Below are 14955 nucleotides of genomic sequence, written 5' to 3' on the forward strand. Positions count from 1 at the left end.
CTGTAATTCTAAAATCTCTGCCTCCTGAGTAGCTAGGGGGTGGCTGAGTAGCTTCTGAGTAGCTCTGGTGGCTACCAGAGACTGGTGAGGTCTGCTCTTGAAAGTGAAAAGCTCAGATAGAATGAGTTATTCTTTTTTGTTATCAATCATGATCACCAGAAACTACAATTGAACATTTGCATTCTGGTCCAAGGACAGGTTATGGAATCTCAGGCCAGTTACTGAACACCTAAACAGAAGAAGAAAGGTTTCTTTCCACTCTGGAACTCTGTTAGTCCCAATTTACTCAACCATTGCTTCTTCTTTTCTCCCCTATTTCTCCCAAATAAAGAACTTAGAAACTTCTGAGGATTGAGTACTTTTGACCCCTGTGTCTTTGGAGGCCTTGAATGACTTCTTCAACTTTTGGCTTCTCTCCACAAGTTACACATTATGCACTCTCTCACCATCCTGGAAAGTTCTTACTCCCCTGTGATGTCATGGAGCTAGTGCACCCCTACCACCTTCAAGCCAAATACTTAATCAGTTTGGTGCTGGTACATTTTCAGGTACTAGGAGAGAATGTGACAGGCTGGTCTCAGCCCTATGGTGCTTTCATTCCAACATCAAGTAGTGAACAAGTAAATAAATAAACAAGATGATTTCAGATAGTGATAAATGTGATGAAGGCTAATTGGTGTCAGAAAATTCCTCTATGAAGAGGAAGTATCTTATTTCAAGTCTGAATGAGCTCAAGAGGCAGAGAGTTATCAAGTAATGGGTAACAAGGCTTACTTGTGGTGTTTCTGATTATGTAAATCTGGGGTGGGGATGTGGGAGTACAAATTCACATATTAAAAGGGTTTCTGGTACTCTGGTGCTGATGGTGACCTTTGAAGCTGCCATAGGTACACTCAAGCCTTGGAAGGCTAATAAAGGATCAGAGATGGGATATAATCTGATTTACATATTAGAAAGTCTCTCCAATTACTACAGAGGAGAATGGAGTTTTCAGCATAAGAGGAAGAACAGCAGAGAGTAGTTGGGAGTTTTGTGTAACAGCCTCTGTAAGAGATGATGACTTAATTACCAAGTTGGGGCAGGGGGGGTAGCCGCGAATCCAGTGGAAAGCATGTAGATTCAGGCTATTTTCTAGAGGTAAGAACACAGGGGATTTGGAAACAGACTGGAACCCGGAGGCAAAGGACTGACTTAACTGACAGGAATGCAACTATACCTAGTAATTTTGCGTAAGTCAACTGAGTGACTAGTGAAGCCATTGACAGAAGGAAGGAACAGTGGGGGAAAGGCTGGTGTGAGGTGGTGGCTCTTTAGACAGAAGAGACAAGACGGTTTTATGTTTTGTTTTGTTTTATGCAAAGTTTGAAATACTTGTAGAACATCCAAATGGAGATTGCCATGAGATTTAGGATCCTATGTCAGAACTCAATAAACAGATAAGGATGACAGGTACAGATTTGAGAGCCATCAATTTAAGAGGATATTTAAGACCCTGATATTGGTGAAATTGCCTGGGAGTAGAGGATAGACAAAGAAAATAGGAAAGAGCCAAGATGGTCTTGGGGTCTCCAAAACTGAGGATTCTGGCAGAGGAAATAGCGATAGGAGTAGCATTGAATCAGGAAGGAAAGAATAGCTGTTGTCTCACACACAGATATGACATGCTACTTAATGTTATAACAGGTATTTACAAAACTACTTTTGTTAGAAAAAAAATTGGCTCTTCACTTGCACCTGAAAAAGGCTTCAGCCTCCATTTTATCTATTCTTTGCTCTGAGCCATTTTGTCCTGAAGTCACTTTGGACGCCAGGATGACAGAGAGGCTGAATCAAGAACTCGTGATGGAAATCTAAGCTGCTCTCCAGGCACCAATGACTTTGTCTTGGTGATAAAGTTTTGCCTAATCAATCCTTACATCTTTGACCATCCTTTTCTTGGAACTTCTCACTGGCACAATGTTCACCGCTTTTTCAGTTATCCCTTTCCTTAACCCTGGGGAGAGTACTCTGAAGATGGGCTGGAATGCTTGCTTTGCTTTATGTCAGGAATGTATGCAGCAGAAATCCTGCTTGTTTCTGTTTCTCCATTACTTCCATTTACTTTTTTGGGGTGGTTAGCTCAACCTGAATTAGGCCTCTGTCCTAAGATTCCAGCGACAGTGTGACTGAAATGACTTACTTGCTTATTAGACTTTGACAAGCATAGATCATTAGAGACCTTGAGAGAAATGTCAGTTAAGAGTCAATGTTGGTGGTTTCTCCTTCTTTGTCTTTCATGATTACCTAACTTTTAAAGCTATATTGACAAAGCTATGATGATTTGAAATTAAATTCATCAGGAACATAGTTGGGCCAGGTCTCAGCTAAGTGGGAAGATCAAGGTCAGCATTTGTCATAAATTCAAGACCCTAACAGAAAAATGCAACTAAAAAAGGGCTGGGGTTTGGTTCAACTGGTAGAGTACTTCCTCACAAGCTTGAGGCCCTGAGTTCAAACCCTAGTACCACCAATTTTAGACTTAAAAGCTTTTGTCTTCATATGTAATTTCATTTTTATACTTTTGTCTTTAGTGATGGAGCTATTTTTTGTATGTATTCTGCTTCTATGAGTTCATCTGAATCAAAACTATATGAATACATTAAGAGTAGAAATCTTGAGTCAGAGCAAGATTCAGTGTGTGATATATGGACATGTCTAATAAAATCCCCTTATAAAACTAATCCTAGAAAATGTGTGAAAAAGATAGAGTACAGCAAACATGAAGTTTTGTTGGGCTTGATCATATTAAGAAGCATCTATTATATTTGTATTATATTAACATCATAAGATTTTTTTCTTCTAAGTTGAGAAGCATTTGATTATTACCAAATGTGATTTTGTCTCACTTCTGGTTTATTGGTTCTCCACTTATTTTAAGGCTTTCAATACTGATAGAAGTAAGTTGGTGATCACAACAGACACAGGTTTTGAAGCTCTGTGTAAATCAAAATGATAAAAAAAACAGAGTCTAAGCCACATTTTAATTTTAGTTTTATATTTTTTGTTGGCATCAATTAGTGGTATGAAGAGACTGACATGTTCATATATGCCTGGAATGTAACTTGATTAGTCTCAACTCTCCCTCATCCCCTGTCCCTGCAGAAGGAGAGTTTATGTCCAAATCCCAATGTCCTAATTCTTGTAGGTAGAAACACAGGCCCAAACATTCCTCTTTGAAAGGAGGAGAGGCACATTAATGTCAAGTACGTTAATACTAATATTAGATGATGCAGTTATTGAATATTGTGCTTCTCTCTCACCCCTTTTTTATACCAGAATTTCCTACATTTAGATTTGGATATTTATCGTGTTTCTTACATTTATATTTAGATAATCATCCTAGATTTAATTATTTTTATTATATTTTTGTCTTTCAGTACTACAATTTTGTTATTTCTTCAAAATATCTAACCAGAAAAAAAATAAGACCACTAGGTGACATGACTAGATTTTAAAAAATATTTTAAAAAGTTTGCCCAGCTGCATAAAAGCTCACATAAGTTAAAAATTTTAAGCTACTTCGCATCTAGGCCGAATCAAGAATTTCAGCTGGTATTCTTTTCACTAGATTTGAGTTTAGTGTACTCAAACTAGATAAATATATCCTAAGTTTGTGAATGGATCACATTTAGGAACCAATGTATAACTGACCCTACAGACTCTGCCTATCTAAATTCTCCCTTGCTTTCATACATTTTTAATTTTTTTTTATCGTTATTGTAAAGGTGATGTATAGAGGAGTTACAGTTACATAAGTCAGATGAGTACATTTCTTTTTGAACAGTGTCACCCCTTCCCTCCCAGTTTTGCCCTCCCATCTGCTCCCAACTTACTTTATTTTCAAAATTTACACTGTAACAATTGGAAATCTATATGCAAATATATTAACCACTTCAACCTAAACCTCTCACCTTATATAAAAAATTAATTCAAGATTAATTCAAAATGAGTCTTTGCTGCTTTCATGTGTTGAGTCTCTTCTCCCTCCCTCTGCCCTGCCTGGCTCTTTACCTCCTCACCCCCATACAACTCCTTTAATTATTCTGTCTTATCTTCCTTGGTTTGTATCTTTTGCATCTTTTCTATTGAATGGCTATATCCTTAGGGAAAAAATCTTCGTCTCATTCCCAGGCACATTCCATTTTTTCAGTTCCAATAGAGTAATAGATGTTTGATTATTTACAAGTAATAAACAGGGGTATTATGATGTTTTTAATAGAAGTTCCAGGTAAATAGTATTTCAGCCGGTGTTTTACTTTTTTTTTTTTTTGGGTCTGGTTGTGGGGCCTGAACTCTGGGCCTGGGCGATGTCCCTCAGCTCTTCAGCTCAAGGCTAGCGCTCTACCACTTGAGCCACAGCTCCACTTCCTGCTTTTTTCTTTTTGCTTATGTGGTGCTGAGGAATCGAACCCAGGGCCTCGAGCATGCAAGGCAAGCGCTCTACCACTGAGCCACCTTCCCAGCCCGGGTGTTTTATCTTTTTTTGTAATAGGTTTATAGTTAGTAATTAGAGATGGGTTTTTATCACAGACTTAAAGCCCCTTAGAACAGGGGACACCATTATTCATACAAAATGCCAAAAGGATGAATCTGAGTTTGCTGCATTTGCAGGAGACCAGGGAGATTTCAGCAGGAATTTCAACTGAGTTTGGACATTGTAGGAAGGAGGTAACATATATAAGGGAATTTTCCAAATGGAGACTGGAGAGTGGGCATATGGAGACTAGCTTTGGTGGGTTTTCCTATTTATAATATTGAGTTGACAGAAACTTCACAGATTGGTTATGAGTACCCTGGTATGGAAGAGGAGTTTGGGGAAGCTGAAATATTTATTGAGGTGGAAGGCTTTGCAATAGCTTTAAAAATTCATTTTGTTGCCATTCAAAAGAAGTCTTCTTAAAATTGTTGGGCAGGGAGGAGGCTGAGGGGGCTGAGGGCCTGAACTTCGGGACTTGTACTCTTGCTTGGCTTTTTTCGCTTGATCAAAATGCTATTTTTAAGACTGGCATTTTCATTTGAGCCACAAGTCCAGTTCCTTGGAACATTTTGTTTTAATGAATAGTGGAACACACTGCTTCTGTCTTTTCATGTCACTTAATGCATAGTTACTTGAATTTGTAAGACTGTACATTTTGAAAATACCGAAGAGATGGTTACTATACATATTTTGTTGGATTTTTTCCCATAGGAAATGAATAGGGAGAAATTAAAATTTATATTTTTTCAGAAAGAAATAGTCATCTTTGTTGCACAAGTAATCAGCTTAGATATAACATTTTCAAAATTTTAATTTATGGTGCTTTAAATAAAACATGAAACAGGTTATCACATAACTCAGTTCCTTTTTTTTACATTTTATTTTATTAGTTCATCAAATTAATGTCTTAGGTTTGTAAGGTTCTTTCATACTGTTGTCTAATGTTATAACCCAGTTACACTAAAATATTACAATACTTATTTGTAATTTTTTCTTTTATTGAAGCAGGTAATTTTCATATCCATACTGAAACTAAGGAGCTTTGACATTTTTATCTCATAAAAGGTATATTCCACTTAAAGTGTCATACCTCTTCTCACTTCCAAATACTATAGGCAGTGTTCAGATCAAAACCAAGTGCTGATTGGAAAAGGGAGAAAGGGTTATTTTCCTAATCTGGTCATCCCTAGTAAACTAGTGAGCAGTTAACCTCTTAGTGCTTTTTTCTTTTTCTGGATGTGGAAGTCCAAATATATGTATGGAGTTTGTGATCATATTAGTGCTTATTTTAAAGTAAATATTTTCTGTGCTTCATTTATATTTTAGGAGAAAACCAAAAGCCAGGGCACCGCTTCCTCCTTGTGAGACCAAATGTGTTGACGTCTCTTCAGCTGATGGATCTGCAAAGCCCACCATGGAACAGAAGGAAAACAGGACTGATAAAGACATTGAACTCTCCGTGGTTCTGCCTGGGGATATTATCAAATCGACTACAGTCCACGGAAGGTAAGCTGAGGTAGCCTAAGTTCCAGTACCTCCTTTCCAGTTCCCATTATTGGAACTCTGTGACACCCCCGGTGATGGTGATTTCCTTTCTTTGGCCAAACTCCCTATTCAGTCCATTTATCTATTTAAAAAAAAATGTTAGATGGGTACAATTTTTTTCCTGCCAATGTTTTTATATCGATACTACAAATTCCAACAATCCACTGGAGTGATTTAGAATTTGGAATTATTTTATGTCATGTTGTTTATTTAATACCTTTCCCTGAGGTATAGTTATGGCTTGCACTGAAATTGAAGGTCAAGCTCACAAAGTCTAGGATATGTAACAAAATCCTTCCACTTCCCAGATATCCTTCCAACTTCATGCTGCTGCTTGGAATTGGCAGAAGTGAACATCTACCTGTGAAATTATTGTAATTTTTGAGTCATTGATTCAATTAATTTGAAATGTGGATGAGATAAATGGAAATGTAGAGTCAAACTTTAACCCAGCAAAGATTTAGAAGAGTGATAATTTTAAATACCTCCATAAAAGTTTGAGAACTGGAACACAGCCAAAGGTAATTTTCCATTTCATTCTGAAATGGAAAGTTACCCCAACTATATATTTGATCTTTTTCTGCTTTTTACCTTCAACTTCTCACTGTTACCCACGTGCACATTGATCTGTTTTGATCTTAGTATAGTGTGTGCATCTCTTAGCAAAAGAATGAGTAAGCAACAACAAAAAAATTATTAGATTCTTATAATCTGCCTTTGTCTAGAAAATTTATCCAAGTTAACCTTAACTTTAAGGCTTATCAAATCATATATTACACTACAAATTATTAAAAACAGATTAAAACAGAAGCTTAGTTTTAGTGAATAGTACTGTGTATTAGAATTTCCATTAAGTCTGAGTAAGTTTTGCCATTTGTTTGTAGTGAACATAGTTTTAGAGATAATAGGTTGAGTCTTGTTTTGAAGATTATGGATGTCCATGGAGACCTCTATGGTGGCCTTTTAACCTGCAGCTGCCTACTGCCTCTTGCATGGAGGGGAAGCACATTCAGAGTTAGAGGTGATGGTATCACCTCAACACTTGAAATCATGTCATTGCTCAGGTTCTAAAATATGTATTGAAATGAGAGTGACTGATAGTAATAAAGGCAATTCCTTTCTTTTCCCAGGATTCAGGCAATAGAGTCACTGGGCATACTGATTCTAACCTGTATTCCCAGCTACTTGGGAGGATAACTGTTGAAAGCAAGCTTGGGCAAAACCTTTGGAGATCCTCTTTCAAAGAATTAAAATACATTCAACTGTTTTTCTAGTTCCTTACTGAAATTGGTTTAATCACCTTTGTATCCCAGAACTATTTGGATATACCAGTCATCTCTTTGTGTTGCTGTCTCTTCTGCTTTCTATTAGCCAGCCTTTAATTTCATTTAATTTGTTTTTAAATATCATATGGAATTCCATATGCTCTTTATATGGGAATCAACCTCCACAAGCCCCCGCCTATGGCAAATGGGGGATAGCAGTCACTGAGATGTTCCATCTAACAACCTTTTCAACACCTACCTTTCTCCATTCTTTTCTTCACCTTCCTTCTTCCCAGATTAGCTAATCTGTGATTATTCTTTGTGTTGCTCTATTTGCTTCCATGTTTACCTGTTCTTTATTTCCTCATATACTTTAAATATAACTGATAATTTCTGCATCAAACACTTATACCAGGACCCTAGACTTCTCTTAGTCTCTTGACCTACTAGTTCATTTACCTTCCCATTCTTATAGCTTCAATAGACGTTTTTGTTTCTGGGCCACCAGCTGTGTTGAATTGCTTCATTTTCTTATCTATAGAAATGTATTAGGCCTGCGTTTTTAGGATTAAATAACACATCATATATTACTAGGATTAAATGAAATCCTATCAATGGTTGGCACCTACTGGTTTCCTCTACTGGACTAGGTGGGAAGGAGACAGGTGCTGGGGATTGAACCTAAGCCTGGGACATGCTACTCAAGTACTCTACTGCTGAGCTCTATCCTCACTTTTTTTCCTCTATTTTCTATTGGGTGATTATGCAGACAAATTGACTAAAGTACCTCCCAGTTTGTGGCACTAAGTTTGATAAAAGACTACAGCGACGAAGACAATTTAAAACCAAAATTTGTGAGTCCAGATAACCAAGTGTTATTTTCATCTCTGTAATTAAGAAGGCTTTTCTTTCACTAATCACATTTATATATCTAAAGCTTCACCACGTGATCCTTTGTTCTACAGATACTTTCCTGTTTCATTCCCTGCCCCCAGCCCTATATGTTTATAAACATTCCTGCCTGGAGGAATTTACTGCCCTTCTTTGCTCCAGTCAGGTTACATAATTCCAATGATACTTTTTACATAAAGGAAACAACTATTTCCTCTGGCTTCTAAACCTTTTGACTTTTTATCTGTTAACGTGAAAGCTATAGCCTCAAACCTGATAGATAGGAAGAGTAGCAATATAAATGGGATGCTGTAAAAGGTATTTGGAGGTGGACCTTGGCTGCATTCCCAGAATCCTTTAAGAACAGAGGTTTTATTTTATTTTTTTTTGTCTCCCACCCCTCTCTCCCAGATAGAGAGATAATTGGGAATGTCTCTAATGTTTGAAAAATTTTATCTAGGGCTGGAGCCTTTTTATAAGGACAGCGTTTGTATGCTTTTATTGCAGGGGTTGATTAAAGAACTTTGCTCTAATAGTTTTATTATCCAGTAATAATTTATAGCTGTGACTTTTTAGAGACATAATTACATGATCATTTTAATATTGAGTGTTTATGATTTTAAAGCCTTTGTATAATTCTGCATGTATTTGCAATATGATTTTGGAATATCTTTGGGAATGTGATTCTAGATATTTTAGGGTATTTTAGGCATATAATTCTAGATTCTTGTGAGTGTGATTTGGGAGATCCTAAGAGTGTGATTAAGACTGCTTTAAACGCTGGACGCCAGTGGCTCATGCCTATAATCTTAGCTACTCAGGAGCTTGAGATCTGAAGATCATGGTTCAAAGCCAGCCTGGAAAGGAAAATCTGTTAAACTCATCTCCAATAAACCACCAGAAAACTGGAAGTGGTGCTGTGGCTCAAGTGGTAGAACACTCACCTTGATCTGAAGAGCTCAGGCCCAGAGCTCAAGCCCCATGACCAACCAAAAAAAAAAAAAAAAAGATTGTCTTAAAAGTTACAGCTACAGATGTTTAAAAATGTGTTGCATAGTAGTAACAAGAAAAATTGTAATAAACATTATATCTGAAAAATGTTAGCAAAATAAATGACAAAGAAATTTACATAAAAGAAATACAGTTTTCTACAAATAATGCTAAAATTTGACAAAGCACTAGGAAAACTATTTGTATGTTTTTAAAAATTATTTGTGTTGTTGGCTCTGTTTGAAATGAGGACTGCATGCTTGCTTTGTTGTACTCTACCACTTGAGCCACGTCTCCTACTCTCTTTTTTGATGGTTATTTGGGAGAGAGTCTCGCGACTTTTCATTCCTGTCTAGCTTTGAAGTATAATCTCTGGATCTCAGCCTACTGAGAGCCTACTATCAGTCACCTTGCCCAGTTTAGGAAAGCAAATTTTAAATAAGTTTACATGCATGTTTCTTTTTTTTTTAAAATATAAATCTAGGCTCAATCATTTCCAATATATATTTGTGAGACCATCTTTTTAAAATTTGTCTTAATGTTCCTTCTGTTTTATTGATTTTGGTTGCATTTATTGTATATTTCCTTTGGGAAATAGTTTCAGTATTAGAAAGCATTCATGTTTCCCTTTTTAGAAATATTCTTCCCCTAAAAATGGGCATTCTCAAGGAAGATTTTAGAGAGTTGCCTCTTTTCTATGTGGCTCATGCAGAGGTGTACTTAGAATGGTCAGTGTGTGGAAATGTGAGCATACAGTGTTTTCTTCAGAACAATGCCTGCGTTTGTACATTGATTTTCAGCTTATTCAGATTAGGGAACACAGTAAGGTTGCGGGCAGCAGTAGATACAGGGGAAACTAAAAACTTGTTATCCTGACTTAGGTCACCTCCTTGCCCAACAAATTTGTGTACCAGCAGCTCTTTGCTTTACTTAAGCTGATCATTGAAACATATTGCTGTTATATGCTGCTTTGATGCTGTGTTTGGGGAGTCCAGCAAGTATCTCTGGAAAGTTAACATTTTATTTTTTTGCTTTTTGTTTTTTTGTTGTGTTCTTTTGGGATAGAGTTTCACTATGAACTCCATGCGTGAACTCTCTGGCCATGAACTCTCAATCCTTCTGCCTCTGACTTTCCTGCCTTTTGACCAATTCTGGGATTACAGGTGTGTGCCACCATGCTCAGTAGGAAAAATTAACTTTCAATGAAAAGGTATTTACAGTCTAGACTTTGTATCATAACAGAATATATGGGTACAGTAGAGTATCATTTTAGGTCCTTATAGTTACATATCTGCTTGAGGTAATTATTCTACTATACTTCACTGAGTTTTAGTTTGTTTTTCATTCATTCTTTCTTTTTTTTCTTCTTTGGCATTGATATTTGAACTCAGTCTTGCACTAGCTAGACTTGTATTCTACCACTTGAAGCACAACTCAGCCCTGGCTCTCCTGCCCTTCTCCCCTCCTCCCTCTCATTCCCTCATCCTTCTAACTAATTTATTTTTGGATATGTAGTCTTGGGGACTTTATTCCTCCTCAAACTGTGATACTCATAATCTCAGCCTCTTCAATGAGCTAGGATTACAGGCATGAGTTACTAGAACTGGCATGGGTTTTAGTTTCTTTTTCCTATTTTTTTTTAAATTTCTCTCTCCTGAATATATCTTTAAAGCAAAGTGTTTAATTTAGGAAATACCATAGAAGAGTGAAGTGAATCCTTTTTGTTAGCCAATAGGGAGAAGATTCTGTGTCTAGGCTAGCACATTGTGCTACAAGAGGCAGGAAGGAAAATTACAGCATTTATAACAGAGAGATAGTTCTCTCTTTCTCATAAAAGTGGTTTTGTTCACTTGAAGTTTAAAGTCCAACTAAATGATATATACTACTTCTTAACTTACTGTGTTGTCAAAACTGTCACCTCACCTCTCTGGGCTTTTCCCATGAAATGTCTCAGAAACCTTTTACATATAACCTGTGGTTTGATTTGTGTGTCCAATGCCACTAGCAGTGATTGGCACCGAATGGAGTGGTCTGGAGTTTATAAGGGACATTTTACATGGAGCATACCGCCACCTGCTGGAAACAAGTATCAAAAACAAGAGTATCAAAATGACAATATGGATCCAATTTTGGTAAATCAATTAACACAGCAGTAGGGGTCTTAAAAGTATTCCACAAATTCACATAGTACTTACATTTATTGAAAACTGTAAAGGGATCAGAGTACATGTAAAAACAGGGTAATTAAAAATATTGCTAAAAATCTGTTGCATGACATAAACCACATTTAGTTCTATAAGAATTCTTAAGTTTTAGTTTTGATTCTTATGCAGCTGTAACTGCTTAAAACAAAAAGTGAAAACTTAGCTCTGGAAGTATTTAAGAATTGGGACACTGCTTGAGCTCTTAATTGACAGCGCAGAGACATCTGATGATCTAGGCTTTGTCACACCCTGGTGTCCCCTGTGTTGGTTTTGTTACCAGGTTAAGAAAGAGGTGGATAAATGATTATGTGTGTTCCCTCTGCCTCTCCCCTCTCCTTGGATAAACTCCTCATAACATGATCATTTTTATTCATTATTGAGTCAAGTATGTTAGAACATTGGAAAATACAGCTGAGTTAAAAAAATCTTAAAGCAAAGTCATTATTTAGCAAACATTTGACACTATTAACACTGTGGCTCTGGCCTACTCATGTGCACATAGAAGTATACACATGTATTTACTGTTCTTCGTGTGCTAGCATGACTTTATATTGGTCATGCTATGTAATTTTAACACTCTCCGCCCCTCAACTGGCTGTTGAAACCAGGTCTCAAGGATATAGGCAAGCACTCTACCATTTGAACACAAAGTATTTATTTTTATTTCTGTTTTCAGACAGGGTCTTGCTAACTTTTGCCTGGGTAGAATTTGAATCCATGATACTTCTGCATTTACAAGCAGCTAGGATTGTAGGAAGGAGCCAACACTCCTGGATGTACAATCTATTCTTATTCAGTTAAAGATTTTCCGCTTTCATGGAAATAAAATTTTATTTTATCCTTTGCTTATATTTGAATTTCCTTAGTTACAGCAAAATGCATTTGTGATGTTTTTTCCTTATAAGAGTTGTATATGTATGTATCATAGACAGATGTTCTTAAAGCATGGCTATTTTAAAGGAAATTATTTATAATCATCCCTGAGTATAATATCCAAGATAAATGACCAAGTAGAGCCCAGTGTAAAGTAGTAACTTTTAAGGAATTTTCTTGTTTTTAGTATTTGAAATAAAAACTTTTATCACTTTAGTGATTAATTATGAATGGTCTTCAAGTGTTCTTTTTTTTGTTCTTTTTACAGTGTTTCTTTTGACATCATTCAATAAGCATTCTCAACTTTCAGGTTTGGTTTGCTTTACGGATTGGATGTGTTCATTTTGCACACCTAGGTAGTTATGAATCATTCTGAAGTAGGTGAATGAGCCAAACATGGATAATTGTCAGGAACAATGAAAGATGCTCTAAAATTTTCCATAATACTATCTCAAAATCTCATTGGGTTGCTAGCATGCATTTTTAAGATAGAGAAACAATTCAATTCAACTCAGGTTTGATGATTTACTAAGACATAAACTTATGTTTTATACTGAATCCACAAAGTATTAATGTATTGAAACATAAAATACCGTACTAGGTACAGAAGCTGATTGAAAGAATCAGATTAATTCCTCCCAGAATCCACTAGGCCCAATAAGTACTTATATCTGCTCCTATTTCCTATGAGACCTTATTAGCACTTTTTACCCACTAAAAACACCCCCTTTGATTCTCAGCTGTCCCAGATCGGGTAATAAATTATACAGACACCCTATTGGTAAGTGACCTAGTTTAAACACATTGCAGGGTTTAGAAATTCACTGAGGTAGTGTTTGTACACCTTCCTGTATTCAAAACTCTTTATTGAATAATGATCTGTATTTTATTTTATTTTTTATACCCAGTGGGTGTCTTTAAAGCACAGAGTATGTCATACTTAATAAGTAACAAAAGTAGGACAAGATGACCACTAGGATGTGTCCTTCTAGAAAAGATCATAGTAGATGGAGAGAGTATCTAGAGACATCATCAGTGGATAAGTAAAACTGCAGCACATTGCAGAGAACCTGTTCTAAACCAGCCACCCTGACATAATGGAATGCTTTGAGGTGCAATGATGTTGCAGTATAGCTGAAGGGATGATGGACCATGGACTGGAAATTTCAGTTCTGAATACTCTACAAATACTTTTGTGTTAGCAGATTCTGATCATATAACCTTTCAAACCTCAACTTTTCCCTTCATCAAGTGGTAGTAATTCCTATGGTGGTTGTACACTCAAATCAGAAAATACAAACAGGTGTAATACACAAGATTGATACTAATTTCTAAAAGGAAATGGAAAATTTCACAGGGATTTCATCATCTCAAGGAAGAAACTTTAAAGATTGTTTAAGGAAAAAAAATCTGTCTTCCAGGAAATCATTATCTCATGAGAGACACAAACATCTGTAAATAAGATTACCAAACAGAATCGAAGTTATCCAGTAAACCAACGTTTAAGCCACGTGTTAACAAGGAGGGAAAGGCTGTTGCCCACTTCCCTGAGTCATAGTCAAGTTCACACAGCCTTTGGCCACTTTTAATCCTTAGTACCTCTGGTGTCTTCGTGTCCTCATGGTTGGACCTGTTAGCCAACTCTTGTCAGGTTCATTCAGGTTCAGTCAGGTTCATCCTCCAACCAAAATGTCTTTGGCAGATATAGTTTGACATCAGGTGGAGGATATTGAACAATTACATGCAAGAAGTGATTACATTTCCTATGGGTGATTTTATGACCAGTTAATCCCACTAGCAGCCATTGTGGGTGAGAGCTGCTTCAAAGTTAGCACCATCCTCCATTTGCAGTGTTATCCCTCCCTTGTAGTGGAGAGCGAGATTGTCAGGACTCTTCAGTCTCCAAATACTTGGTTGAAGTAAATTCTGTGTTACTAACTAATGCTGAGGCTTCAGTTAATTATCTCAGGTCAACTGGTTTGAGGCTTTGTTTTGAAAAGACACCATCCGACTTAATTCTGATGTCTCTCCTTTGTGTAAAAATGACATAGATTTATGCACAACAAAGCTGTTACTCAAATATGGTATTTTTTTTTTTTTTTACAAAAAGCCATTCTCTCAATGTATACGTTCTGTTAAAGTGCATGAATTTCCTCTTATTTTCCATGTATCAGGTACAGTTAGATGTCTGGAAGATCACCACTGGCTCCTCTAAATCCCTCTGGAATTAGGTGTTGGGAGGCCTTCTTGTTTGCCTGACATTATTTTAGGTCCTGAAAATAAATGTTGCTAACATGTGGCCCTGATACAGAGGAGTTAGTTCACTGCTAAGTATGACTGGATTCCAGCTAACACCTTGAGGTCACTGCGCTCCTGGAGGTCTGAATTAGTTTGCTTGACCCCTCCCACACTTCCTGTGGAATGTTTAATCCCCTTTGTGATGATGCTGTAAATGCTCAAGTGGCTTTTTGATTTGGGAATCACTATATTTTTTTCATCAATTCTAGATTCTGTTTTTGTTGTTGTTTTTGTTGTTGGTGGTGGTTTGTTTAAATCAAAATTCCCTTTCTTTACTTAACCCCTCTTGAAGCTCTTGATGGTTTGTGGAACATCAAGGAAAAGTTAGTAAGCATATCACGTAGTAAAACACTCATGTCTGTAATTTAGGCAT

At 36.7% G+C, this 14955-nt stretch overlaps 1 protein-coding gene across 4 annotated transcripts in view; it reads left to right on the plus strand.

Annotated features, from left to right (window-relative positions):
• Nucleotides 1-14955, plus strand: part of Cobll1 (cordon-bleu WH2 repeat protein like 1) — a 132907-nt gene that overhangs the window by 68122 nt on the left and 49830 nt on the right. For all 4 annotated transcript variants that reach the window (XM_042694082.1, XM_042694081.1, XM_042694083.1 and 1 more), the window contains one exon: nucleotides 5843-6022. In XM_042694082.1, the coding sequence (XP_042550016.1) occupies nucleotides 5843-6022 (180 nt within the window). The remainder of the gene's footprint in view (nucleotides 1-5842; nucleotides 6023-14955) is intronic.

The sequence above is a fragment of the Dipodomys spectabilis genome, unplaced genomic scaffold (genome assembly GCF_019054845.1).
Source record: "Dipodomys spectabilis isolate Male_0828 unplaced genomic scaffold, ASM1905484v1 ptg000174l, whole genome shotgun sequence".
In the NCBI taxonomy this organism is placed as follows: Eukaryota; Metazoa; Chordata; class Mammalia; order Rodentia; family Heteromyidae; genus Dipodomys; species Dipodomys spectabilis.